This window comes from Phacochoerus africanus, chromosome 4, assembly GCF_016906955.1.
Source record: "Phacochoerus africanus isolate WHEZ1 chromosome 4, ROS_Pafr_v1, whole genome shotgun sequence".
In the NCBI taxonomy this organism is placed as follows: Eukaryota; Metazoa; Chordata; class Mammalia; order Artiodactyla; family Suidae; genus Phacochoerus; species Phacochoerus africanus.
In genome coordinates, this window is record NC_062547.1 from 40,749,377 (window position 1) to 40,777,120 (window position 27,744).

General features: G+C 50.6%; 1 protein-coding gene across 3 annotated transcripts in view; it reads right to left on the reverse strand.

Annotated features, from left to right (window-relative positions):
* Window positions 1-363: 363 nt before the first annotated feature.
* Window positions 364-27,744, reverse strand: part of NAV2 (neuron navigator 2) — a 365,905-nt gene continuing 338,524 nt past the window's right edge. For all 3 annotated transcript variants that reach the window (XM_047776141.1, XM_047776140.1, XM_047776139.1), the window contains 8 exons: window positions 25,454-25,622; window positions 20,915-21,150; window positions 18,152-18,306; window positions 17,888-17,959; window positions 16,115-16,311; window positions 15,229-15,347; window positions 7,303-7,506; window positions 364-3,805 (listed from right to left, as the gene is read on the reverse strand). In XM_047776141.1, coding sequence (XP_047632097.1) covers window positions 3,680-3,805; window positions 7,303-7,506; window positions 15,229-15,347; window positions 16,115-16,311; window positions 17,888-17,959; window positions 18,152-18,306; window positions 20,915-21,150; window positions 25,454-25,622 — 1,278 coding nt within the window. In that variant the 3' untranslated portion in view covers window positions 364-3,679. The remainder of the gene's footprint in view (window positions 3,806-7,302; window positions 7,507-15,228; window positions 15,348-16,114; window positions 16,312-17,887; window positions 17,960-18,151; window positions 18,307-20,914; window positions 21,151-25,453; window positions 25,623-27,744) is intronic.

The following is a 27,744-nucleotide window of genomic DNA, read 5'->3' on the forward strand; positions in this document are numbered from 1 at the left end:
TCAAAGTGTGGTCAAGGGTCCCAGAGGGCTGGCATCACCAGGACCTTGCTAGAAACTGAGACTCGCAGGTCCTGCCCAGGACCTACTAAATCAGAACCTGCATTTGCACAAGACCCCCAGGGATGCATAAAGCTTGCGAGGAGCCTGAAGCCCTGCACTGCTCATAAGCTCCACGCAATCGGTAACTGAGCAGGGGCACTGAGAGGAGGTAGGGTGTTGATGACACAGTGGCAAAGATGGGTCTGCAGATTTGGAAGCCTCTCCCTGTTGTTTGCCGCATCCAGTTAAGAACGACTTCCTCTTGGCACGGAACTGAACTGCAACACGGGTGTTCTCTCGCACAGAAAAGCCAAACCACTAATCTGAATAAATAAGCATCAATTTTATTGAATCATGAATAATTTAAGACTGGTACAATCATCAGCTTTATTCTCTATGACGTGGGGCATGATCTCCGGCAGATCACTGGCAAATCCAAAAACCTCATGACAAATGAAAATTAAATAGGGAGGGAGGGTGGGAAGGGGGGAGGGAAACATACCGTACACAAAATACTCAATTCCTAGTTTTCTCTTTAAAAATGGCTAGAAAAAATTCATCAAAATGCAGCACTTTAATCAATTATTTACAATTTCTATGTTACAATGAAAAAATGTACATCTTATAGAACATATTTCATAAACTGCTCCACTGGAAACAACTAGATCAAAACAGCAAACTTTCCATTTCATATCCACAAAGTTGGATTTTTTTTTTTTCCTTTTGAAGTAGATTCGCCATGATCAAATTTGAATACACAGAATTCTGAAGTTTAAGCATCAACAATCAAATTAAAAAAATGTCCCCAAGATACAACAAAGGTCTAGGCAAGTCTCGTTCCTCGTCCCACCCTTACCCCACCCACCCACTTAAATTAAAAGGTATTCCCCTTTCATTGATGGCCTGTAAAATTCTTGGCAGTTTGGGAAGAAAACTTTTGGCTTCCATTAGTAACTCAACACAAATGTTGCATAGAATTTCATACATTTCAAAATTAGCCTAACTGTAGAAAAAGGCAAAAATGGAAGCATTTCGGACAGAGCCCTAAAGGAGCACAAAGTCCCTTTGTCAAAGGTGAGTGACACGAAAGTAAAGTACGACCATAGGAAGAAACGTGCACCTCAGACAACCCTGCTTCCTGAAACTTCAGGAGGGACACGGGGCTGTGAATGGAACGAGGCTACGCTCTTTGAAACCACCGTTCACTCGTCAGGCAGCACCGGGGACAGAGGCCTCGGCCCGGAGCCTGGTCCCAGTGGGCGGGAAGTCTGTGGGACTGAGGGGGTAACAAAGAAAGAGAAAAGAGGGTGTCATTGAGGAAAAAAAAAAAAAGGTTCAAAGGAGATTGGCAGGTGTCTACTCACAAGGTGACTGGGAATACTGCCCGGGAGGAGACGTCAAGTTCACCTCCTCCCAAATTCACAGTATGAGCGTGTAAGGTCATCGCCGGGAGAGAAACTGAGAAGGACCACTCTTCAGGTTTACCAGAAGGCTCAGGGTGTGGCCCGTGGTCACAGGCTGAATACATGCTTCACACACTTGATGGAGAACAGAACAGGACAAGACACACCCACGCACCCGGATGACTAAGGAAGGCCTAGTGGGACAGAGGCCGCGTTTACCGAGATTCAAGAACAGAGCGCGTGGAGAGGGTTTCCATTTCACCCGTTAGGGGGACACTGTCCCCTTTTCCTTTCCAGGAGGAAGAAAACGTAAAATCCAATGTAAAGTGAGCAGTTTCAGGTCGAGCTCTCGTGGGGAGAAAATAAGAAGGGACGTGGCGGGGGAGGCGGGAGCTTCAGCAACAGAAATGCAAAGAAATGGAATAAAAGCCCTGATTGGGAACGGAGATGCCCCCGCCATGGGGGGGTCCAATAACGATTTCCTTTATAAAACAGAAACATTTACCACACTCTGGAGAGAAAATTCCAGCGTGCTGAAGACACACTGGCAGAGCATGGATCTGCAATGCGTGTACGACGGTAGGGACTTTTGCCTTTTCCTGCACAAGACAGACGGCTGTGCAGTCAGGGTTTTAGCTGGAGACTGAGAAAAACCTAAAAACAAACAAACAAAAAATGCATGTTTTCCTTTTTTCTCTTTCCCACGGTCACGCAACCACACAAATGAGTCTTTTGGATGAGAAGTCACATTAACTTGAGTTCTCCTCGTGAGGAGGTGACATTTTAGCCCTGTTTGCTCTGATGGGGAAAAAAGAAGAATGGACCCCAGGCAGGCACGGCACTCGTCCATGAACACGGTGAGTACAAAACCAGTAAGGCATCGCGTTGGGAAGGTCAGCACCGAAGAGGTCAGGCACGACTCGTCCGACGGAGGCCGGGGCTTCTGGAAGGGAGCGGCCGCCTCGCCCGTCGACTTGGATGACGTCGTGTGGGTTCTGGGGAAAGTGCAAGTGTTTTGCGAGGTGACCTCACACCCCACCTGAGGTCGGGGCTGGCACGCTGGAGGTGGCGACGTGTGTCCTGCGGCCTTGGGGACGAGGAGGAAAGGCAAGGTCCCGCTCGCCCACCGGCGGAGGATAGGGGGTCCTGGTCCAACAGCCAGGGACGCAGTGACCCCAGCCCCAGCAGGAGGCGGCGTGTGTGCAGAACGGGGAGGATGGGCAATTGAAAATGAAAACTCAGCAGGACCGAACCCAAACCCAACTCCTGCGGCTCTCGCGTTCACCAAAGGATGGGTTTCTGACCATGAGGGGAGGCAGAGGGGAGGGAGAAAAAAAATCTTCAAAATCAAAAGTCAGAAGAGGAGAAACTCAACCTCATTTTCAAAGGGGTGATCAGTTCGTCCAAGTAGACCAGTTCTCACTGGACACAGTGTTAGAGCAGGAACAAGACCGGATTGGCTTACACACGAGAGGGACGCAGACACGTGCTGTTCTGCCATGACAGCGACTTCTGCTTGGTCACATTCTCACTCCTTCACTCTCGCTCATGGATGAACCGGAGGCTGATGCATCTGAAAGGTGGGGGTGAACCGGAATAGGCAAGGTACCGCTCGGGAAGGAGAGCACCATTTAAAAAACAAAAGAGAAAGCGCGGGTTTTCCTAAGGCTTCCATGGGATGCAGCTCTGGGCCCCCGCTCGCACCAGATCTCCGTGTGGCTGATGGGGTCGGGGGGCATTGGTGGGACATGGGGTGGAGGCTGTAAGACCTGGGCTGCAGGAAGCTGTGCTCCAGGGAAGCCGTGTGGTTTCCGTTCCCAACTTTGCCCTAGTCTCTTCTGTCTCTGGACAGGATGCTGTTTGGCTTTGGAGCTTCAAGTGGGTTTCTTTCTTTCTTTTTTTTTTTTTTTCCACCCTTTTATTTCAACGGTGATGATCCTTTCCCGAGAAGTATCTTTCAGTGTCTTAGGGAGGTCACAGCAACAAGGCAAAACAATAATTAAAACAGAAGCTAGTGCAGTTCTCACTGAGGAAGGGAGTGGGCCGAGGCGGCTGGCCCGGGATGCCCGCACCCAGGTCAGGGCTGGAGGACGAGGGGGGCTGGGTCTTCCTGCAGCGCTCACGCCGCGGCCAGGGGCTGGCTCAGGAGGGCATCTTCAGGATGGTGCAGAGGATGCAGGTGGAGAGGGTGGGAGGGTGGAGTGGGGAGGAGGGCGGGCGCCGTGGCCCGGCCCCTGTCACAGAGTCGACTCCAGGGATGAGTCCAGGATGTCGTCGTGACGGCTGTTGCTGTTGGAGTCGCTGTCGTAGCTCTGGGGGCTGGAATAGTTGGCTGCTTCCTGTAGCCTCATCAGCATGTTCATCTGGGGAGAGAGCAGAAAGCGTGAGCGGCTTTCAATCCAGCCAGTCCCCCTCCTCTGGCCTCTCAGAAGTTCACGCCACCTCCTCCAGACTCACCTGGGGACTGCCGCCCACAGTGAAGGCAGATAAGAGTATGGACAAGAGCATGACTCTGGGCCAGGCTTCCAGGGTTCAAATCTGGGCTCCACCACTTCCTAGATGCAGGACCTTGGGCAAGTTACTTAATCTCTACACCTCAGTTTCTTCACTGTTTGCATGTGAATAACTGTACCTCTCCTATGCAGTTATGGTGTGGATTAAGGTGATATATGTAGAGCACTGAAAACCAAATAGAAGGTCTCCTATAAAGACGATATTTATTTTTTACTTGGGAGGGGCACCTTACCCACACAGAGTCCTCAGGCTGGGTGGGATGCCAGCACCACTGACCTCAAAGCACATGGCTCCCCCTTCAAGGAGCATCAAGCCCATCTGTACCCCAGCTCTCGCCAGAGGGCAGCCTGGAGTCACCTGTGCTCCAGGCTCCTGTCAAGGCCTGGATGGGGAGGTCAGAGTAGGGCAGCACCAGGTACAAGCTGAGCCTCAGGGCCCAGAGAGGCCTGGATTCCAATACAGAAACATTTGGGCTATCGTTTAATATATCTGAGCCACCACAACTTCCTCTCCAGAATGCAGAGAATAGCAGCAGGTATCCCATAGGATGAAGTAGGGAACAAAACGACATGATGTGTATTAAACCCTTAGAACAGGGCCCACACATAGTAACTGCTCAATAAGTGTGATAAATCCGCTATCATCATCACCATCATATGTCTCTCTCTTTTTTTTCTTGTTACAGTTGCACCTGTAGCAGATGGAGGTTCCCAGGTTAGGGGTCAAATCGGAGCTGCAGCTGCTGGCCAACACCACAGCCACAGCAATGCAGGATTCGAGTTGCATCTGTGACCTACACCACAGCTCATGACATCATGGATCCTTAACCCACTGAGCGAGGGATCGAACCCACATCCTCATGGATATGTGTCAGGTTCTTAACCCACTGAACCACAGTGGGAACTCCACCATCATCTGTCTTAAACAAGAGTTTAAGGACCGTGTTCTCATATGTCCTCTGGTCTATAGTCTCCTGGTCATTTGTGTGGGCATGGAGACAAGGAACTAAACACTACTTTGACTTTATTTATAACCATAAATGACGTGTGTATGTATTTGATAATTAGGAAGATAGGGTCTCTCTGAGAGACCTGGTACAGCTGGGTGTGAAATCCAGCTGCACTGTGGCCAGCTGCCTCCCAGGATGCCCAGCAGAGTGTGCTTGGTGAGCCAAGCACACGAGCACCCCAAGCCGGCGTCCACCTACACAGCCATAACCAGGAAGGGGTGTCGCAGAAGCACAAAGGTAAAGTCCTTTGCAGCCAGGATTATTCATTCACTCATCATACACTTCCCAAGTACCCATGGTATATGGTGTAAATGAAAATAAGACAGTCCTGTTCTCCTGGAGGCCTCGGTCTTCTGAGGGTGGGAGATCAGTGAACACGAGGGCGATGGCAGCAGAGACCGTGGTCCTGCAGAGAGAATGGGACTTGGGGGAAAGGCTGAGCATCCAACTTGGTAGGTAGGGGTGGCTGGACCAGCACAGCTGAGTTCTGGGGGGCCTGAGGTTGGAAGGGGAATTAGCTGTAACCATTCTGAGAACCCCAAGTTCTACCTAAATGCCTTCTGTGTTTGGTCTGTGACACAAATATCCCTGGTTAAGCAAAGAGTGTCTAGGGATGGGCTGATGACGCTTTCCTCTGGATACACTAAATTCTATTTTTTTTTTTTTTTTTTTCTTGCTTTTTAGGACTGTACCCACGGTATATATGGAGGTTCCCAGGCTAGGGGTCCAATTGGAGCTACAGATGCCGGCCTACATCACAGCCACAGCAATGCCAGATCCAAGCCACGTCTGCGACCCATACCACAGCTCATGCTGGGTCCTTAACCCACTGAGTGAGGCCAGGGATCGAACCCGCAACCTCATGGTTCCTAGTCGGATTCACATCTACTGTGCCACGACAGGAACTCCCCTAAATTCTACTTTTATGTAAGTTAAGACCTCCTGAGCTTGAACCCACAAAGACATCGCCATGACTTTGCTTTTTAGTACTGACTGATGTCAGAAACGGCTTTTTCTCACACACACACACACACACACACACAACAACAACAACAACAACAACAACACGGCGGCTTTTCCTTCTGGAAAACCCATTGTTGTAAATGCTGCAGATGAGTTGTGATTAGTAACACAAGCCAGAAATCCATTTAAAGTAACCTTCCTGTTTAAAAAGTCTCAACAGAAACCAACAGAGGCTCCTCGCCAGCCGGAGTGGCAGACAACCCCAGAGCACCTGTTATTACTATTACTTTTTATCTGGCAAATCAGTGAGTCACTAGAGATAGAAAAGCAAATCGACTGTCCTTTGATCCCACAGTATCTCTTACGAATATGTTCTTTTATGGGCTAAGTAACATCCTCTGCAGTGCTTTTCCTTTTGTCTCAGCTGCCAAGGGAGCTCAGGGCTCAATTTATAGCATGATAATGCTCACTTCACCATGGGAGGTTCTGCTCTATATGCTTCCACCTTCTTTTAGAGGGTTTTTGATTTATCGGGTCTAATTTCACAGCAGGCCTACGTCTGGGGCATCCATCGGCAGAGAGGGCTACAATTGCAGTGTTAAGGGCTCCGGCCCCAGTTCTTTGGGAAGGGCCTTTGGTGCTTTACCAGGGGTGGAATGAAGAAGCTCAGGCTGCATCAAAGGCTTAACTCATCTCGCTGGCCAGGCGCGCTGCACTCAGGCCCCCTTGCTCTCCCTGGCATGAGTCTCTCCAGCCCTCAGGAGCTTGAGCTCCTGACCCTTTGGGCTTCTGCTCTTTAGCCACCTCTGCCTTTGCTCCATTACCAGTGGGAGAGGTTAATGGGACAGGATGAGACAAGACCAAGGTGGCACTCAAACCAGAGGGCAGAGAGTGGTGTAGGGACATTTAGGGAGAAAAATCAAATTCTCTTTTTTTCTCTTTTAGGGCTGCACCCACAGCAAAGGGAAATTCCTGGGCTACGGCCACAGCAAGGACAGATCCGGAGCCTCATCTACAGCCTATGCTGCAGCTTGTGGCAACACCAGATCCTTAACCCACTGAGGCCAGGGATTGAACCGGCATCCTCACGGATACTAGTCAGGTTCTTAATCCGCCGAGCCACAACGGGAACTCAAGAAAAATCGAATTCTTAACCTTTAACCTGAAAAAATTTTTAGAAGGGTTAAAGACATTAGTGAAAAACTAAAGGAAGAAAATATTGGCAAAAATGTCCCTAAATCTTGGGCTGGGTCTAGTCTTCCAAAGCAAGGCTGGGGGCTCAGCCACCTCCAAATTTCCAGTGTGCCCTGCATTACGCCCAACACCAGGAAGTGTGCAGTGAATGCCAGGCTGCTCTGGAAGCTGAGAACTTACCAGCGGGTCTCCTTCAGCGTCACTGGGGGGCATCTGCTTGCTGGTTGACCCCTCCCGAGGCATGGAGTAGCCGTCGAAGCCGACATCCTCGGGCCGGAGCTGCAGGAGGGGAGGCCACTCGTGCTGCTGTGGGCTGGCCGCCCAAGGGTAGGTGTCCATCACCCACTTGGCGGGGTCCTCCCAGGGGGCCCGCCTTCCATAGAGCTGGAAACAGACAGAGAAGGAACAGTCAGGAAGAGCGCCTCTTCTACAGCCCTGGTCTTGCAGCATTTTTTTAAAAAAACTCTCCAAACCCAGCATGACCTGCGGAAAGAGCACTGGCTCTGGAGTCAGGCTGACCTGGATTCCCATCTCAGCTCTGCCACGGACTCACTGTGTCACCCTAAACGCTGAGCCCTGCTGATCCAGCTTGAAAATCCACTGCCTGATTTGAAGTGTTTGCCATTTGCCATGGTAGAAATACTCCCACTGGTGTTCCCGTCATGGCTCAGTGGTTGACGAATCCAACTAGGAACCATGAGGTTGTGGGTTCGATCCCTGGCCTTGCTCAGTGGTTAAGGATCTGGCGTTGCCGTGAGCTGTGGTGCAGGTTGCAGACACAGCTTGGATCTGGCATTGCTGTGTCTCTGGTGTAGGCCGGCGGCTACAGCTGCGATTCGACCCCTAGCCTGGGAACCTCCATGTGCCGCAGGAGCGGCCCAAGAAATGGCAAAAAGACCAAAAAAACAAACAAACAAACAAACAAAAAAACTTCCACCATGGCTGATCACTTACCAACACGGTGTCACTGAATGCAGAGCTGGAAAGAGGACCTATCATCCCATAGGGTGCCTGCCCTCGCTCCCCAACTAATGGCACACAGACAGGGTTCTCAGCATCAGCACTATAGGCAGAGGTTCCCACAGGTCCGGGTTCAATAAAACCCCATCTCTTGGAATGACACTGGTGCTCAGAGTCCCTCTATAGAGGCTCTGGTCACTTTGAAAGCAGCAAGTTGTTAGCAGCGGTCCCTGTGGGCCCTGGGATTGTAAGTGCTTCTCCTCGCTCATGTATTTCTCTAAATTGTCCATAACAACAAATGTGCTCTTAAAACAGAATTATCATATAATTTTGTAAGACCAGGGCCATGCCTTTTCTTAAGCCTGAAATACCTAATACTGATATGATGTTAGCGATTTCCCTTGGCAACTTTAAGAAATGCACATACTCTTTTTTTTTTTTTTTTTTTTTAAAGGCCGCACTCATGGCATAAGGAAGTTCTCAGGCTAGGGGTCAAATTGTAGCCACAGCTGCCGGCCTATGCCACAGCCCCAGCAACATGGGATCTGAGCCACGTCTTCGACCCACACCACAGCTCATGGCAACACCAGATCCCCTGACCCACTGAGCGAGGCCAGGGATGGAACCCACATCCTCATGGATACTAGTCGGGTTGTTTACGCTGAGCTATGGCAGGAACTCCCACAACCCCTTGAAACAAAAAAAACCTAGGCTGCGCCCCTTCCTAAATGAGGCTCCACGCACCCTGTGGCTGATGCTGTCCCTGCATCGTCCCTCTTTAACGCCGGCCCCACTGCCACCCCTTACAGCTCACTGTGTGCCAGGGATCACGAGAAACACTTGGCAGTTATCTTGTTTACCCTCCACGTGAGTCCAGGAGGATGCACAAGTACCCAAACGAAGAGCCGGGCCCAGGGAGAAGAGGAGGTAGAACTGGTGTCCAGGTCTGTCCAAGTCTGAGGAGACGGGCGTCCAAGCAGACGTGGAGGGACGGCTCACAGCCAGGGCAAGATGTGCCCCACCCTGGGCAGTGTCGCCAGTGGCTCTGGAAGAGCAACCTCTGTAGGGGACCACAGACATAAAGACCAAAGAGCCTCAGGGGGCTCTGGAGTCGAATTACGTCTGGACCACAGTCTGCTCCCTCTGTCCTCCTTACAGGCGAGAGGGGAGAGACAGGGTTGACAGGAGAGCAGAGCTGAGCTCTGACTGATAAAGCCATGCTTTTCCTAGGCCACAGGCTGCCTCAACTGGAAAGAACCAGGGTCACCTGTCTCAGCTCCCTCTTCTACCAGATGGAGAACTTGGGGCTTAAACAGAGGCACCAGCTGTGAAATGTTTTGGAACAGAGCTGGATTTGAACCTAGGACCTTGGCCTCTGCGTTGGGCCTTTCCTTTCTCCATCCCTCTTGACTGACCCCACTCTGAACCACTTGGGATCAGCAAGGGTCAGGGGGCTCAGTTAATCCTGGAGCAGGAAGATGCAGGCCAGGCTGGCCACCCACCAAGGACAAGTCGCCAGGGCTGGGCTTACTGTCCCCCGCCCCCTGCCCCCAACTGTCTCACGACTGCCCACGCCCCGTCTGATTCCTGGCCCTGCCTGCACTGCAGACGGACCCACCTACCTCCCTTCACCAGGGCTGCCTCGCCTCCACTCAAGATACACGCTGCCTCCTATGACCTCATCGCTGTCAGACACCAGCACCCTTCCTGTCTAGCGCTCCGACTCTGTCTGTTGCTAAATCTTCCTTAACCTGGGGCGGTCGTGACTCTCAGGCCTGAGGCTTCTGTCTGGCACTCTAAAGGCAATTCACAGTTCAAGCAGGAAAGGCTCATGCAAAGGTGTCTGTGTGCACACGTGCGGGTCAGGGAGGAAGGGTACACAAGTGTTGGGGGATATTTAGAAGTAAAAAAGTCTGTTCCAGATTAGAAATATTCCCTCAAGTTTTATTTTATTTTTTAAAATTCTTTTATTTTTTGCTTTATGGAAGTTCCCAGGCTAGGAATGGAATCAGAGCTACAGCTGCTGGCCTGCACCACAGGCACAGCAACACAGGATCTGAGCCACGTCTGCAACCCACACCACAGCTCACGGCAACATCGGACCCTTAATCCACTGAGCGAGGCCAGGGATAGAATCAGCATCCTCATGGATACTAGTCAGGTTTACTTCTGCTGTGCCTCAACGGGAACTCCAATTCCTGCAAGTTTTAGACGCTTTTCCCTGCAAGGGCTTTCCTGACAGAACTCAGCTATCTGACTTTCCCCGGCCAAATTTTATGTGTGTGAGGCTGAACTGAGCCTCATTTCTGACAGCGACTGCTTCTGTCTCCATCCTCCAGCCTGAAGAGGAGACGCGTGGGACAAAAGAGAATAAGAGAGGCTGGGATTCTGAGCTAAGTTCCTAGAGAGAGTCTGGCGCAGTCATTTTTAAACTTTTGCTCTGTTGCCCTGACTTTACCCCTGAGTAGCTAAAGGAACTTTGGGGCTCCACAGTCAGCCTGAAAAAACGCTTCCCGTCCACACTTTTCAGGTGCGGAACTTGAGGTGGGAGGTTTGCCCAGGGTCTCAGAGCAGGCTGGGTTATCTGATAAATGGTCCCTTGCTCTCCCTCCTCCAGTGGAGGGAGAGTCTTTTGAGTGACTCCACAGACTTTAGACACTTTGGCAAGTGGTTACAACGACAGTTCCAAAGGGGAACAGGACCGGGGACTGAGTCATAAGACAAATGCACACCCGAGTGCATCTAACGTCATCTGCAATAACAGAGTGTTTTTACAAGACTCCCCACTCGCCGCTGGACATGTCCGAGTCCAGGTGATGAACGGCTGGGTAAGCACTGTCACAAGCAAAGGGTGTACCATAAAGCTCCTGGGTCCTACTGCAGAGCCCGAGGCAGCTCTGGGAAGAAGCAGAGAGGTGTACAGACAGAGACAGACAGACAGACAGACAGGAGATTCACTTTCCCAGGGCAGGGAGGAGCCTGGCAAGCTCCCTGGGTAGGAACAGGGAGTCAAAACATTAGAAACTGACACCATGGCCGTTGGGCATCTTCTAATGCTGCAGAACGCACATGTATATCACACACGTAAGCATCGGGGTACACATTCTGAAAGAACCTCCAAGCAGTTGCTTGTGTGTGCGTGTACATGCGCACACACATGCACATGTGCACATTCTACTGGGAAAGACTGAGTTGTCAAAACTTGCAAAGATATGTGGTATCCACTAGGGGGCGATGCCACATCTCCAGGCAAGGCCATGCCTGCTGGAGGGGCTGGTTGGAAGCTCTTGGTGAGACAGAACTACAGCAGGGTCTCCGTGCTGTCTACCACTGCGGGCAGCCCCGCTAGAACCCAATCGGAGGACTCTGGTTCTTCTTCGCTTATGAACTTGGCCAAGGGCATGCCTGCTTTGAACCACAGTGCTCTGACCTCATGGCCACACCACTCACCTCCCAGGGTCAGGGGAGGAGGAAATGGCCCACACGGTGCCCAGCATGCAGCAAGCATGGACTCATGGCAACATGAAGGCGAGTGAGGAGTTTTAAACGTTTTTGTGGAATAGAAGAACCTTTATGTCAATATGAAATCTTATGTAAAACTTGACTGTTTGAAACATAATACCTGGTTCCCTGAGCCACCAGCGACTTCTGGGTGGAATAACAGGGTTCAGGATAGCCTCAGAAGTCAAAAAAGTAACCCAGGAGGCAGCTTCACCTGCCTGATGCTGGCTCTTTTGTATCTGCCACGTGAACTAGGGAAGGCTCAGAAACTCCTGTGAGCCTTGGTTTCCTCACCTATAAGGTGCTGGGCTGTCAGAATTTAACAGATCATGGGCATCAGGCCCCGGCACAGCGCCTGGCAGGCAGTAGCCTCCCAATAAATGTTAGCAAATGTTCCTTCAAAACCAGAGGCATGAAGAACACTCCAGGGTTTCCCATGAACCTGCAGACAATGGGGGGCCGAAGAATGGGATGAAGTTACAGGTTTGGGACAGGAGGGCTCACTTGTGAGCAACTTGGTAAAATGCTAACTCTGGCTGCTTCCCCTGATTGCTCCCAGGCTCTTGAAAGACTGTCTTTCAAATGACCTCAGCTGCACAAGGAGGTGATGACTTTTCTTGCCTTATAGTGAACTGGTGAGTCTCCTGAGACAGTGGCATGCTTCTGTCCCCTGCCTCAGATGGGCTGTTGCACAGCCATTCCCCCAGGTCCTTTCACGGGAGCCTCCTTGCTCTTGGTGGGAAAGACCTACTGCCCCTGTTGGAGCAACTCCATCAGCAACCTCGCCAGGACAGGCAGAGAGCATCAGAGCCCACTTTCGTGGCCATGCCCATTAGGCCTTCTTTTAAGCTAAGGTCCAAGGAGTAGGGCCTTGTGCACAAGAAATGGAATTTGTAGCACTTCACAGTTTGCAAAGTCTTCACATACCTGCTACTTGGCTCAAGTGCTGCATGAGTCCTGGGACTTGGACAGAGAATTTTATTTATTTATTTATTTTTGGTTTCTATTTTTTAAGAGAACATTGTGGCTCAAAGAGAACAAGTGACTTGCCCATGGTCAGAAAGTGAAACTTGATGAACCTGGGGTTTGCATCCAGGCCTCAGGTTCTCAGACCTGGGCCCTGTGGTGCTCATTGCCCAACATCAGGACCCCTCACAGGTGACCCTGGGGCAGCCCTCTTATCCCGCCACTCCTAGAGAGCTAGAATCTTGTACTTCTCACTCTGCCCAGGGGTTAATGCTAGGAGCTTAGAGATAAGTTGGAGTATGCAACATTTTATTGTTGAGTCTAGAGGCAGCCTGAGAAGGTTGTCACTTTTACACCACTCCGAGTAACTAGTAGACGTCATGCAGAGCTGGGTAACCTAGGAACCAGCTTAGCAGCCAGGTTTCTGAGGGTGGTTTCCTTGGTACCAGGCAGTGGAGATGCAAGGTGCTTTTGGAGGAGTGGGGTGAGGGGTATACCCACAAGCACCTGTGTGACATCACACCTTCATGGCTTCTGTCAGGGTTTGTCATTTGTGTACATTTAGTTGAGCCTGGCTAAAACAGAAAGGAAGCTAGCGAAGGAAGCTAGCGTGCCTCTGGGCACTGGTATTTTACTGACTGGAGCACGCAGGTTGCAAATTCAAGCTACTGTGTTCAAATATAAGTGATTGCGAAGGCAGAGAGTAGAAGGAAATTAGGCAATTCCTCGATGGGCCCCAAATCCTTACTTAGCAGTGTCTGAAAATCATTAATTGATGGCATCATTAAAAAAAAAACATGATTGACATATTATATAAGTTTCAGCTGTACAACATCATGATCTGATATTTATATACATTATGAAATTACAACATGGTAAGTCTAGTTACCATCTGTCACCATACAGTTATTACAACATTACTGGCTGTATTCTCTATGCTGTACGTGACTTATTTACTTCACAGCTAGACATCTGTACCTCTTAATCCCTGTTGCCTATTTCTCCCGTTGACGGCATTTCTATTTTATTGAATGTGGCTTTTATTTTTTTTTAAATCCTAAATATTGGATTCACTGACTCATTTATTTTTTTGTCTTTTTGCCTTTTCTAGGGCCACACCCATGGCATATGGAGGCTCCCAGGCTAGGGGTCCAGTCGGAGCTGTAGCCACCGACCTACACCAGAGCCACAGCAACGCAGGATCCGAGCCACGTCTGCGCCCTACACCACAGCTCACAGCAACGCCGGATCCTTAACCCACTGAGCAAGGCCAGGGATTGAACTCGTAACCCCATGGTTCCTAGTCAGATTCATTAACTACTGAGCCACAACAGGAACTCATTTTTTTTTAAATAAATGTATGAAAGATTTCGGATCTGTGCAGTGGAATCTCTCTAGGTACATACATTCACATGCTAAACTAACCATAATTTAGTCCTTTTTTAAAAAAATTTTATGGCTGCATCAGATGCATATGGACGTTCCCGGGCCAGGAATTGAATCCAAGCTGCAGCTATGACCCACACCACAGCCATGACAATGCCCGATCCTTAACGTACTGCGCTGGGTTGGGGACTGAACCTGTGCCTCTGCAGCAACCTGAGCTGCTGGAGTCAGATTCTTAACCTACTGTGCCACAGTGGGAATTCCCATAGTCTTTAATCTAATCAATTTGTTAGGACCACAAACCTAAACAACCACCCAGTCACTCCAATGGAAGTATCTCCTGCCTGTTGGATTCCTAGAGTCTGTTTTGTTTCTGAAGCCTCTCTCTGTTCCCATCAGGAGCTTCGAGGGAATAGAGTAGGTGGGCACCTCTGGGAAACCTATGCTGCTCAAAAAAAGCAGCAGGAATTGCAGGTGGGCAAGGAAAGCTGTTTCCTCCTATTTCCACCTTGCCTCTCTTTTCTCCCCCTTGCTTCTTCGCCCAAATATATATTCTGGTTAGGGCTGGGGAATGGGCTTGGAAGAACTCTGGGTACTGTTGAATAAAGGCTTCCTGCCCAAGTGGGACTCATTCTCTCTGAGACAGTTTTCTCTTAAAAAATGGAGACAAGGAGTTCCTATTGTGGCTCAGCAGTACTGAACCCAAATAGTATCTATGAGGATGTGGGTTTGATCCCCAGCCTTTCTCAGTGGGTGAAGGATCTGACGTTGCTGTGAGCTGTGGTGTGGGTCACAGACCAGCAGCTGTAGCTCTGATTCCACTCCTAGCCTGGGAACTAGAGAGACAAAAAAAGTTCTGTTCCAGGACTCATGCAGAGCTTAAACCAAACAGCAAACTGTGAAGTGCTACATATTCCATTTCTTGTGCAGCAAGACTTTGCAAACTGTGAAGTGCTACATATTCCATTTCTTGTGCACTTGCTCTGCTGAGTGCTCGATGGCCACAATCTCACTGAACCCTGGTGACAACTCTTTGTGGCGGGGTACTATCATTCTCTCTTCCATCAGTGAGGACACTACGGCACAGAGAGGCTGAACTACTTGCTTAGAGTCACACAGCTAACAGAGCAAGATTTGCAGCCCAGTGAGTCCTACACCGTGCTAGGAGGATGGCCTCACAGGTGAGCGGTTGTCACCTCATGCCAGTCAGATTTCTGGAGGGGGAGATTAAGACAACTTTTCTAGTCACTCGAATAGTCCCCCAAACCTTGAGGAGATAGGAGCGTGTCTCACCTGCAGTCCTTCTCTGACGGCTTCCAGGAGATAGGGGATGATTGAGTAGTTCCATAGGTCAGTGAACCACACCCTGGAACCATCCACGTCGATGGGGCATGACAGGAAGAGCCGGGGACCTGAGAACCACAGGGACATAAGTCAGACTCAGATGGGGGGCAGGATAAGCCTGTCCAAGCATCCCTCATAGGAGGGATCCTGCATTCTCTGAGCGATAGCAGAAAACACCAGCTGCCAGGTAGTGGAGTGCAGAGCAGACACTTGGACCCCTTAACCCCATCCTGTGACCTCCCTCCTCACGGAAATCACCCCCAAGAGAGGGGAGGCTTTATGGAGAAAGATGGTCACTGAGATACTATTAATCATGACCTTTGAAAATGGAAGCACATTCAATGTCCAAGAGAACTGGAACGATGCAGGCAGTAATGGTACATGCACTTTGGATTATTTGGCAGAACCATGATCTTGCAGAGCAGCAGAGAATGTTCATGAGACAATGCAAAGTGAAAAAATAAAAAGAACGTACTGTGTGGACACTATGAATGCAACTACATAAAACATGTATGGACAGAGACAGAAAAAAGAAGCTCAAATTACAATGATTATGTTAGGATGACGGGATATAACTGATCTTTTTTTCTCTGAAGCCTACGCCTCAGGAATGTGGATACTACTATTTTATTTTTAAAGTAAAGCCAATCCCACAAGGTGGTTTCCACCTGGGAGAGCCCTGGAGGTTCTGCCCCAGCCCAGGCTGGGGTCTGTCTGGGGCTGTGATTGTCCTTCTGTCCGCTTCTCTATCCGTGTGGCCAGGGCAGTGCCCAGGGACAGCACTCCCACCCCTACCCCATGCTCCACCCACCCACCCACGTGCCGGCGCCCCTACCTATGGTGACGTCGGAGGAGCTATGAGCCTCCAGGAAGCGGTTGAGGTGATGCCAGACCTTGGGAATCCAGTCGATGATTTTCACCAGCTCCACATTCCGTACCCGCCCGCTGATCTCTGTCTCCATGAGCTTCCGCCTCAGGAACCGGCCCAGGAAACCCTTCACGGGCTCCGTGTGGTTGGCACAAAGCACCCACCTGGGGGAAGTCAGGAATGCTTTTCCAGGACAAAGACCACGGCTCAGCTTATGAATCAAAGCGCCTTAGAAGATGCAGTTAAAATACTAAAACTGGACTCACAATGAGCCAGATGCTGGTCTGGACACTGCACAGATGTGAACTCATAATCCTTTACAGTATCTGTGATCACCACCCCCACTGTACAGACAGAAAGTCTGAAGCACAGACAGGTTATGTAACTTGTCCAAGATCCAACAGCTAGTCAACCGAAGAACCGACAGTCCAATACCAGAGTCTAGCCACTGAGATAACTGCCCCCTGTGCTTTGTGCCAGGTCCTGTGCTGGGCTGTGGGGTTCTAACAGTGACTGAGACACAAGTCCTGTTCCCCAGGAGCTCCCAGTCAAGCAGAGGAGGCAGCTAAGAGGAACGAGACATGATGAAACCTAGGGAATCAGGGAAGGCTCCTCAGAAGAGGTGACCTCTGAGCCGAGACAAGAGGGGATAAATAGAGCAGCCACCCGAGCAAGGCCGGAGCAGGGGTGGCGGCGGAGAGCGCACTGCGGCACGTGCCGGGGCATAAGAAACAGGGTGGGGAATTAGTGGAAACTGCCAGAGGTCCACTGTAACCAGAGTTTTAGACTTGACCTGCCAATCCCAGGGGCCTGAATTTCATTCTGGCAGCAATGGGAAGCCACCGAGGGTCTTCATGCATGAGGGTTTGTGGTCAGATCGGAATTCTAGAAAGCTCACTTCAGCTGTCATTGGTACAGAGGATGGCCTGGAGGGGGGCCAAGGTACAGGCAGACACCCTGGTTAGGAAATGGTTGCAAGAGTGTGCTGGGAGATGATGTGGCAGAGATGGGGGAAGCGGGAGGAGAAAGTCTTCAGGGACATCAGGGAGAAAGCATGGACAAGAGCGGGACAGCCTGGAGGCAGAGATGGGCCACGATCTCAGTGGTCTGGAGTAGCTGGTATTTCTCTGAGAATTCAGGTCTGCTTTCAACAGAGATGTCTGCAGAGTGGCTGGTGCACATGAACCAGGGGACCCCGCCCCGACGACAGCTGCTCGCCCTCATCTAGGGGCCCAGGCAGGAGGGGAGGAATATCTGGAGGAGCCAGGTGTCAGGACAGGGCACAGGGCATTTAGCGATGGCAAGGCAAGTGGCCACACAGCCCAGCACGACAGGGTTCCCACACCCCAGCAACAGGAGAGTCATAGCAGCGGGAGCCCGAAGGCAAAACTCCCATGCAATGAAGACACTCATAAGGAAGAGCTTTCACTGCTCATGTCCACCTGGGACAAGGGATGCAGATGGCGGATGCAGGGTGCAGGGTGGTGTGAGTGCAGCCCCTGCCCAGAGCTGCCTCCCCGGCACCGCTATTCCAGGACTTAGAGTCAAAGAGACCTGGGTGCAAGTCGGCTCTGCCACTGACCAGCTGCGTGACCTCACACAAGTCACTTCATTCTCCCTGTATGTAAGCTGAGAAGGATACAGTTATCCACTTGAGGCTTTTGGGAGAATCAAGTGAGCTAAGCTGGGAAAAACGCCCACAGTTCCCGGCATTTTCCTGCTCGAAAAGTGACCTCTTACCTGAAGTTGTGATGAAGCTGCAAGTTGGGAGTAGAAGAGGTAGCCTGGTTCATTGTGCCAATTATGTAAGGGCTGTGGGGGAAATGAAGGACAAGAGAGCTGGAGAAGGTCTTGCAGCATCTGGGGCACCTAAGAGTCTAGGCAGATGATGCTGGCTGCCGCCCCTCTCCCAACACTGCTCCCAGCCAAGCCCGTGTCCACTACCCCCCCACCTCCCACCCCTGGTTCTCTCACAGAGCCCACGAGGTCCAGCACCGCTTTTACCATTTGTGGTCCTTGCAGTTGAGCAGCCCATTGAAGATCTCACCCAGGGAGCTGACGTGATGCAGGTTGTCCAGGATGATGACAAGAGGCATGTCCACAGCATTGTTCTCGCTGGCACACTGGTCAGCAAGGTTGGACAGGTACTGGCGCAATTCCTGCAGAGGCCGAATGAACAGGAATGAGCAGTGACTGCCTCTAGGAAGATGCATGTGCTCTGCCTTCTCTTGGCCAGCATGGGAGAGGGGGGCCTTCCCAAGGTAGGGCAGGGAACACGTGATGAGTGCATGCTCGCCACAGGGCATCACCCTGGGTGCAGGAGATGCGAGTGGACAGAGGTGAGGAAGGACTGGGCCCTGCCTTCTGGAATTCCTTAGACAACAGAAAACCTGGGCATGAGCACAGCACTGCAGGCCTTCTCAGACATAGTTCTGTACCTGCTCTATCACCATCTAGAAGCATTGTCGCCTGCCTGCCTGCCTTCCTTCTTTCTTTATTTTTTGCTTTTTAGGGCTGTACCCATGGCATATGGAGGTTCCCAGGCTAGGGGTCGAATTGGAGTTATAGCCGCCGGCCTACACCATAGCCACAGCAACATCAGATCTGAGCTGCATCTGTGACCTACACCACAGCCCATGGCAATGCTGGATCCTTAACCCACTGAGCAAGGCCAGGGACTGAACCCACAACCTCATGGTTCCTAGTCAGATTCGTTTCTACTGTGCCATGACAGAAACTCCAACATCGTCACTTTTCTGGATGTTTCTTACTCTGCCAACCTTCCAAGAAGCTGCCAAGGGCAGGTGCCTTATATATCTCTGGGCATCCACAGCCCTGCCTGAGAATGGTTCACGCAGAAGCCCAGCCCCTGACACACACACACACACACACACACACACACACACACACACACACACACCCTGCCGATGATTGCTGAGGCAGACAGATAATGAATGTGCAGGGAGAGTGGTCTCCCTTCCTGGCGGGGGTGGGCCTTGGAAGGTCTGGGTGAAGGGGTAAGCTTTGGCCTTAACTGTGAAGAATGGCTGGGGGCCTCATCTGGAGCTGGAACGTGTGCCTAGCCCAGATGGGGCCAGGGGTGCGTCAGAAAAGAAAGCAGAATGTGCAATGGAGCAATGTGAAGCGGTGAGCTAAGGATCAGCCAGAGGACCCAGAACGACTGTCTGATGCTATTACCATCCGATGATGACTGGCGTGACCTCAAGCCAGGCACGGTTCTAGCAGCCTCACACACGTGAACTCGTGTGGCCTCACAGTAACCCTCTGGGATGGGCACCATGACCACTTCCATGTTACAGATGGTGGGGCTGAGGGACATCCAAGCTGGGTGACCGGCCTGAGATGGCACAGAGGGGTGGCAGCAGGGCTGGATCCAGACCCGGCACCTGTCCCACTCCCTCACCCAAACCCATGCCAGACTGTCCTGCAGCTGGCCTGGATGCCCGGGGGGTCATAACTCCTCTGCTTCCTATAAACACATAAACACACGCACACACACACATACAGGTCTCCCCTTTAAGCCAACACGTGGCTAGTAGCAACAGAAGACACCCAACTTTTAAAGTTACTAGTTATTTTCTTTTTCTCCATTCCTCTCCACCATGGGTTCTCGGCCTCGGGCACCTGGGCAAGGACAGGGCCCCGGAGGCACTGAACCCTCTCTCCCTTATGCAGGCCTGCGGGGTACACTTGGGGAACAGTGTTCTGTATGAGAGTACCTGGCCGAGGGGGAGAAGGGGTTGGGGTTGGAGTCCAGCCATGTGCCTGAGATCCTTCTCTCATCGGTCCCTTCCCTAGCTTATTCACAGAGGATCTGGGGGCAGGAGCTCTGAGCTTGTCCCTTAGTCCTGCCCCTGCACTCAGGTCACTGGGGGAATTGTAAATGGCGCAGATTCCCAGCCCCCACAGCATCCCTCTATTGAAACAGATCATCTGGGAAGGAGGTCCAGGAAGCTGCCTCTTCAGGGATGCCAGGTGATTCTTAGGAGTCTAATTCACCTTGGATTCTCCAGCCCCCATGCATAGGGTCAGCCAGAGTGTACAACCCGACACCAGCCGCTGCATGGAGAATGATCAGGTTTGAGAGGACAGCTCCCAACCCCAGCCTGGGACTGGGTCACACTGTCCAAACATTTCCACCACTCCCCCAGAGGCAGGATCGAGGCTGTTTGCTGGCTCTGGGGTCTAAGAGGTTGACCTCAGCTCCCGTCTCCTGCTCAGTCCTATCTGAGTGGGCTTAGGGACATGGGATCTGCCTTGAGTCTCCGTTTCCTCTTCTGTAAAATGGGATCATGGCAGCTACTCCTCTGAATGTCCTGCTGTGGGGCAGACAGTTTACTGGTCCTGGAGGCAGGCAGTCTATAAATGTGAGTTCTTGTACTTAAGAGTTCTTCTTCTTCTACAAAAGAAGCTTTCATCTTGGAAAAACAAGAGAACCTAGTACGCACGTCACGTGGTGAATTCTCAGTCAATGTGAGTGGAAGATCTGGGTTGACCTAAAAGAAGTACCTGCACTGAGCATCATGCCCAAGTCACAGAGCGGGAAATAAGGAATGAACTACATCGACTTACAGAGGGAACTTCTAGTTGGGACATTTTGGGTCAAAGCCTTCCTTTGGGACCTCCTTTCCCAGGCTTTTATAACCATCGAAGGTGAGCTGTAGGAAAGGCTGCTTTCCATCAGGGTGGGGGTGGCAAGAGTAGTTCTGAAAGGGCCAAAAAGTGACCCTTGAGTGACCGCCTCACCTTGCTGGACTTGTGGTCCACATTGAAGGTGGCAATAACCCCATCTGTCAGCTCTCGTCCCTCCCGGAGCACCAGGTACTCTGAGAGCCGATTGGCCAGGTAGGTCTTGCCAGTGCCGCTGGGCCCAGAGAGGATGATCCGCCGGTGCTCCACAAGCAGGGAGACATAGCGCTGCAGGATGGGCTTGGGGATCAGGGACTCGAACACCAGTGAGTCCAGGCTGTTTTCTGCGAGCCCTGCATTTGAGAGAGACGGGAAGGGTTTGCAGCCCTGCAAAGGACAGCTCTCCGTGCCTATTCATCTGGGTGGGACTGCCCAAACCCAAGGCCATCCCTCTCTTCGGCAGCCCCCTCAGCCGAGACTCCCGCCCACGCAGGGACACTGCAGGCCCCCTGCACACCAGCATCATGTACTCCGGCCACTAGCTTGGCTGGCTTCGCCGGACTTAGATTCATTTTTATTTTTTATTTTTGCTTTTTAGGACTGCACCTGCAGCATATGCAAGTTCGCAGGCTAGGTGTCAAATCGGAGCTGCAGCTGCTAGCCGACGCCACAGCCACAGAAACACCGGATCCGAGCCACATCTGTGACCTACATCATAGCTCACAGCAATGCCAGGGATCCTTAACCCACTGAGCAAGGCCAGGGATCGAACCTGTACCCTCATGGAAACTAGTCAGATTCATTACCACTGAGCCACGACGGGAACTCCAGACTCACTTTAATATCTAGACCCTCAGTCCTTGCCCATCCTCTGCAGAACTCCTAAGACTTTGGACCCTGCCTGTCTGTCTGGATTTACCATTACTGGTGGTGTTTGCTCCAACCAAACATGAATTTCCCGTGTGTGCTGGGACCCTCCCTGGGGCTGTCACCTCACCCTGCCCTCTCCTGAGTGCCAGATGCCACTGCTGCCCATGCTCAGATGTCCTGCAAAGGTATCAACCCTTTTATTGTTAAAATGAGGAAAAATGCAAGGCGGGAGGTTTGATTTGGGGTTGTGAATGCTGGCAGACCTAGTCTGAAATGCTCCCCAGTGAGACCTCAGCCTCAATAACATCAAAAGGAAACATCTTTCCCCTTCCGGCCCAGGTCAACTTCATACTCAGGCCTGCTGGCTTTACAAGAGCTGTTTTCTTAATGTCATTTCCAAGAGAGGATCCAGCCAAGGTTACTTGTCCGGAGCCTAAGGTAATTCTATTTAAAAAGCACCTCAAGGGGGTTCCTGTTGTGGCACAGCGGAAACGAATCTGACTAGGAACTATGAGGTTGCAGGTTCGATCCCTGGCTTAGCTCAGTGGGTTAGGAATCTGGCTGGCATTGCCGTGAGCTGTGGTGTAGGTCGCAGACATGGCTCAGACCCTAGCCTGGGAACCTCCATGTGCCTTGGATGCAGCTCTGAAAAGCCAAAATAAAATAAAATAATAAAATAAAATATAAAGCACCTCAATAAACCAGGCCAAAAATAGATAGATAAATAAAGTGAAAATCATTCATTCTGTTTTGTAAGACCATTTTCCATCCATATAATTATTCATGGCAAACAGACCCTCCTCATGTATTTATATGCTTGTTTCCAATCCTCCCCAATCAGGGATAGCTCCTAAATGCAGCGACTGTTCTAGACTAACCCTAATGAAGCCTCCTAAATGACCTTTTTTGGGTACAGGGCTAAGGCTTTCCTAGACCTGGTCTCCATAGAGCCTATACAGGCTCAAAGCTCAATGCAAAATACAGAGCCTAGGGTCTCCTGTCTAAACGTAATAACAAACACCCTGAGATCCCCCCCAGCTTATAGGTTACTGTTTCAGCTTTTGCCATAAACTCTTCTGGGAATGACTATTTTGCAGACGAACTCATTTCAGAGCACACAAAGCCACAACCCCTCCCCCAGTACCACTGACGTGAAGCACCTCAGCCCAGGGATCTCTTTCGACTCAAATCCGTGAGTGGTTTTTAGTGCCTGGAAGGCAGAAATGTCAAACACCACAGGAAAATAGGAGAGTCAGGCATTGCCTAAAAATGAATCTAAGCCAATCCCTCGAGACGCTAAAACAACTTGATGTGCTAACGGCAGCACCAGATGGGGCTCCGTGGCGGGGTGGCCTGTTCCAGAGGCAGATAATCTTATCATTGTTTGTACAGATGTTTGGACTGGTCTCAGGAATGGGCACTCCTTTTGCTCTTCAGCGCTTGCAGTGCTTACCTGCTCGCCAGTGGGGAGAAATGCAATTTAAGCTCACGATGCATGAGGCTTTCCTTAAAGGGTTCTTGGCATGGACAGCTATTGTTTGGGTGTGCCTGGCAGCCTTCCCTTCTTTCTTATAGGAAGATCATTCCAGCTCATTCAAGTAGGGCTGACCTAGCACGTTCTTCCACCAAAGGCATGGGCTTGGGACCAGGCTGGGCCAAAGCCTCTCCCTGGTCACAGTGACTGTTTCAGTGATGGGCATTTGACTCTCAATGGGTCAGAATCACTACTAAGCATTTTCTGTCACACTTAGGCAGAAAGACATTTTCTCTCTCTTTTTTTTCTTTCTTTTTGCCTTTTCTAGGGCTGCTTCCCAGGGCATATGGAGGTTCCCAGGCTAGGCGTCTAATTGGAGCTGTAGCCGCCAGCCTACGCCACGGGCACAGCAATGCAGGATCCAAGCTGCATCTTTGACCTACACCACAGCTCATGGCAACACCATATTCTTAACTCACTGAGCAAGGCCAGAGATTGAACCTGCAACATGGTTTCTGGTCGGATTTGTTAACCACTGTGCCACAACGGGAGCTCCAAGACATTTTCTCTCTTTTAGGCTCCTAGGCTTGAAGGGTGAATCAAGGCCATTCATCAACCATGTGTAGAAAGCTCAAAAAAAAAAAAAACAAGCAAAACTGAGGTAGGCCTAGTCCTGCTGGTGCTGCTAGAACAGCTGGATCCAACTGTGCTTGAAGCCTATTCCTGTTGATTTTCCAGATACCTGAGCCTTCTCAATAAAACTAGTTTTTTTTGTTTTTTGTTTTTTGTTTTTTTTAGGGCCGCATACCTGGCATATGGAGGTTCCCAGACTAAGAGTTGAATGGGAGCTGTAGCCACTGGCCTAAGCCACAGCCATAGCCACGCCAGATCCGAGCCGCATCTGCAACCTACACCACAGCTCACGGCAACGGCAGATCCTTAACCCACTGAGTGAGGCCAGACATTGGACCTGTGTTCTCATGGATGCTAGTCAGATTTGTTTCTGCTGAGCCACAATGGGAACTTTGATAAAACTAGTTTTGAGTAGGTTTCTGTCGGCTGCAGCCCAAGGCCACACTTACGGAATTATGGAATTGTGGAATGTCTCAAGATAAGGCTACGAGTGAGGTTCAACCAGGAACTTGTCACTAGTGGAGGGAGATCTTCATTCCTGATGATGAAGAATGTTGGGGTGCTTTTGGAAAACCTCCCAACCAGGAAATAAACTTGCATCAAACAGCCCTCAAATTATGCTGTTAAAACTATAGCCAGAATTAGTGCCTTACGGGGGAGAAATAAGACACAGTGAAGGCTGAGGTTAGGACAGTGTTTATCAGTCTATTGCTTTTATTCTTTTTCTGGCCACACCCGTGGCATATGAAAGTTCCCAGGCCAGGGACTAAATCCGAGCCAAAGCTGAGACCTTTGCCATAGCTGTGGCATCCTTCAACCCATTGTGCAGGGCTAGGAATCGAACTTGCACCTTTGCAGTGATCCAAGCTGCTACAGTCAGATTTTTAACCCACTGCACCACAGCAGGAATTCCTACCAGTCTATTCTTAAGACGGTTCATAAAATACAGGGAAAAAGGGTTTTGCAGTCAAAACATTTGTGTCAGACTTGATCAGGCAGCCTTTTTAGCAGCAAGAATCAGGACATTAAAGGGCAGAGCCTTTAGAGAACTCTGGTTCCTTGCCCCTCTGCCCCCGCCCCTGCAAACCCAGATGGGGATAATGATGTCATTTCCCAGACTTATCTGACCATAAAAAATTTTTTTCCCCAAAATACTTTGTGGGCCCAGGGTTCCAGGGAACATACTCTGGCCTGGGCATAACCTCTCTGGGTGATGAAGCCATCGGAAGCTGTGGCAGCACTGTGCGTGGGCAGGAGCTTCAGAATTTCCCCAGGGTGCTCAGAGCAGCTCCTCTCCAGCCCACAGCAAATTGTGGTTTCCCCACTTGTAGGACGAGACCACTCCAAGGCTCGAGGGCAAGGGCACCTCATTGGTATCGGCAGAGCCCCATTTCAACAGGGTTCTTAGGATTCCATCATCTCAGAGTCGGAAGGCTAATGGGACCTTCTATTATATAATTTCAGCAACAAATTAAAATTATTTGTTTGCCATGGTGGTTGAAAAAGCTGAGGACTGTTCAACTTGCTTAGAGTTGACTGTAACTGAAGTGGAAGGGGAAAAAAAAAAAACCCACATATACACACACACAAACAAAACTGAGGCCAAAGGATCCCATGCCAGGTCACAGAACAAACACTGCAATTCTAGAAGCTCCCACTTCTGCTACCGGCCGGATTACCTTTGACGGCCACTGAGATGGTTGTGTTCTCCCCGACCAGGTAGCCACAGGGGAGAAGCTCGGGGGTCTCAGAGGTGCTGCTACGCCTGATCTCCCCAATGCTGTAGCCGAGGACGCTATCGGAATTCAGCCCCAGCTGACTCACTGGGTCGACGTGAACAATGTACTCCTGGAAAAGATAAAATAAAGACCCAGTGAGAGATGTGGCGAGAAATCTGCCTGGGACTCACATTTTTACTGGGTGATTTACAATCATCTTTTCCTCTTTCTCAGCTCGTGTCCAAGTTGCAATCAAGCTGTGGAACAAAGGGCAGAAGAACTGACTTTCTACAGGAAGGATGCCCTTGTATCGAAGGCCTCTCTCTTTTTTTGCCTTTTAAAAGGGCCACACCTGCAGCACATGGAGGTTCCGAGGCTAGGGGTCGAATAGGAGCTGTGGCCACTGGCCCATGACACAGCGACAGCAACATGGGATCCAAGCCTCACCTGCGACCTGCACCACAGCTCACGGCAACACGGGATCCTTAACCCACTGAGCGAGGCCAGGGATTGAACCTGTGTCCTCATGGATGCGAGTCAAGTTTGTTTCCACTGAGCCACAACGGGAACTCCCTCACAGGCCTCTTAAAGTACAGATTTATTTGGTTAGTGATGGGGGGTGGGGTGGGGTAGGGTTGGGCAGGAAATCCTAACGAGATTGAGAACATTTAGTCTGAATGAATCAAGCATGGAAAAGTTCTGCTGCTTTTTCTCCAAGTTCGACTGATGTTTTGAAGATATCAGGGCCCTTGACTGCTGCTGGAAAATGCATGAAAAGGTAATTCTGACAAGAAATCTCTTCGCCAGCCTTTTTTGGCTGAGGTCAGGGACCTTCGCAATGACAAAGGGAACAAGACCCAGGGCTGCTAGAAAAAAAGCAGCCCTTGAGTTTTCAAACAACAAATGAGTGTTTAATTTGGCAAGTGTTCAGTTTTAGGTGAGTGACCAAAAGGTTTTGGATGAGTGAACTTGGTCCACAGGCTCCGAGGTGGCCAGACAATGATGGAGGTGGCATCTTGATATAAGCTTCTACCTTAATGGTCTCATTTCCTCAAGTGTGATTCCCTACAGGCTCTCTTCAGCCCCAAACTGTCACCTTTCTAATCCAAGGACGTCCCAAACGCCCATCAGCAGAGGTAAGGTTTTGGCCAGGCAGCAGCTCTGGCTGGTCCTAAGCCATTCCTGTCTCTCACCTCGTTCTGCAGACTGGCCTCCCAATGGGGAGTGAGCTTGGGTCAAAGAACAGAATTTTTCCTGTGTGAATACCTGAATCTAGATGCTAGGAGACTAGAGAGTAGTAGTTACGGGTCAGGTTTGAAATCAGACCAACTCAACTAGATCACTGTGGTCTCTGTCACAAAAAAAAATGTGGGCCATTATTTTTTTTATGTCCACATCCATGGCATATGGAGGTTCCCAGTCAAGGGATCAAATTGGAGCCACAGCTGCAACCTACACAGTAGCTGTGGCAACACCAGATCCTCTAACCCACTGCATCAGGCAAAGGATGGAACCCTTGCCTCCACAGTGACCTGAACTGCTGCAGTCAGATTCATGCTCACTGCCCCAACAGCAGGAACTTGGGCTATTATTATTAATCACTCAGGGAATGTGATTATTGAGCACTTCTGGTTGTTGCCCTATTTCAGATCAATAGAAAAAAATGTACCGAAAGCTTTCAAACCACCCAGGAGGTCACGGTTTACTTAGATGCTCATTCGTGATTTCTCCTGCGGCAAACACCCTCTCCAATGATGCGATTAGAATGAACAGAAAAATAATTGTGCCAACATCCCTGACACCAGCCAGGGGTCAGAAGTCACTGTCACTCATAGCACACATCGCAGACTCTGAGGTGTTGGCACAGGACGCTGGGCAAGTTGGATCCAATTCCTCCACCAAAATGAAGGACAGAAATGTGATGTCTGAGCCCCAGCGCCACATATAAGAGGACACAATTCTTCAGTGAAGAGAGTGGGGGCGTTAGCAGTTCACTGTGAGAGCTCATGGAATTGCTCAAGGCTAGGGCAATGACTCCCTGGCTGGCCAACCACTGCCCAGGGCAGACAAGGGCAGCTGGTCCTGTTACCAGTCTGTATTTACCATCCTCCTTTTGCCACTTGAGGACCAGGGGACAAGTCCCAGCAACGTAAGTATATGGGAGAGGGGACAGGCCTGAGACATGACCAGGTTCAGGATGCAAACCGCCCTTTCCCTCCCTAGACCCAGGCCCCCACTGCAGATTGCCGTAG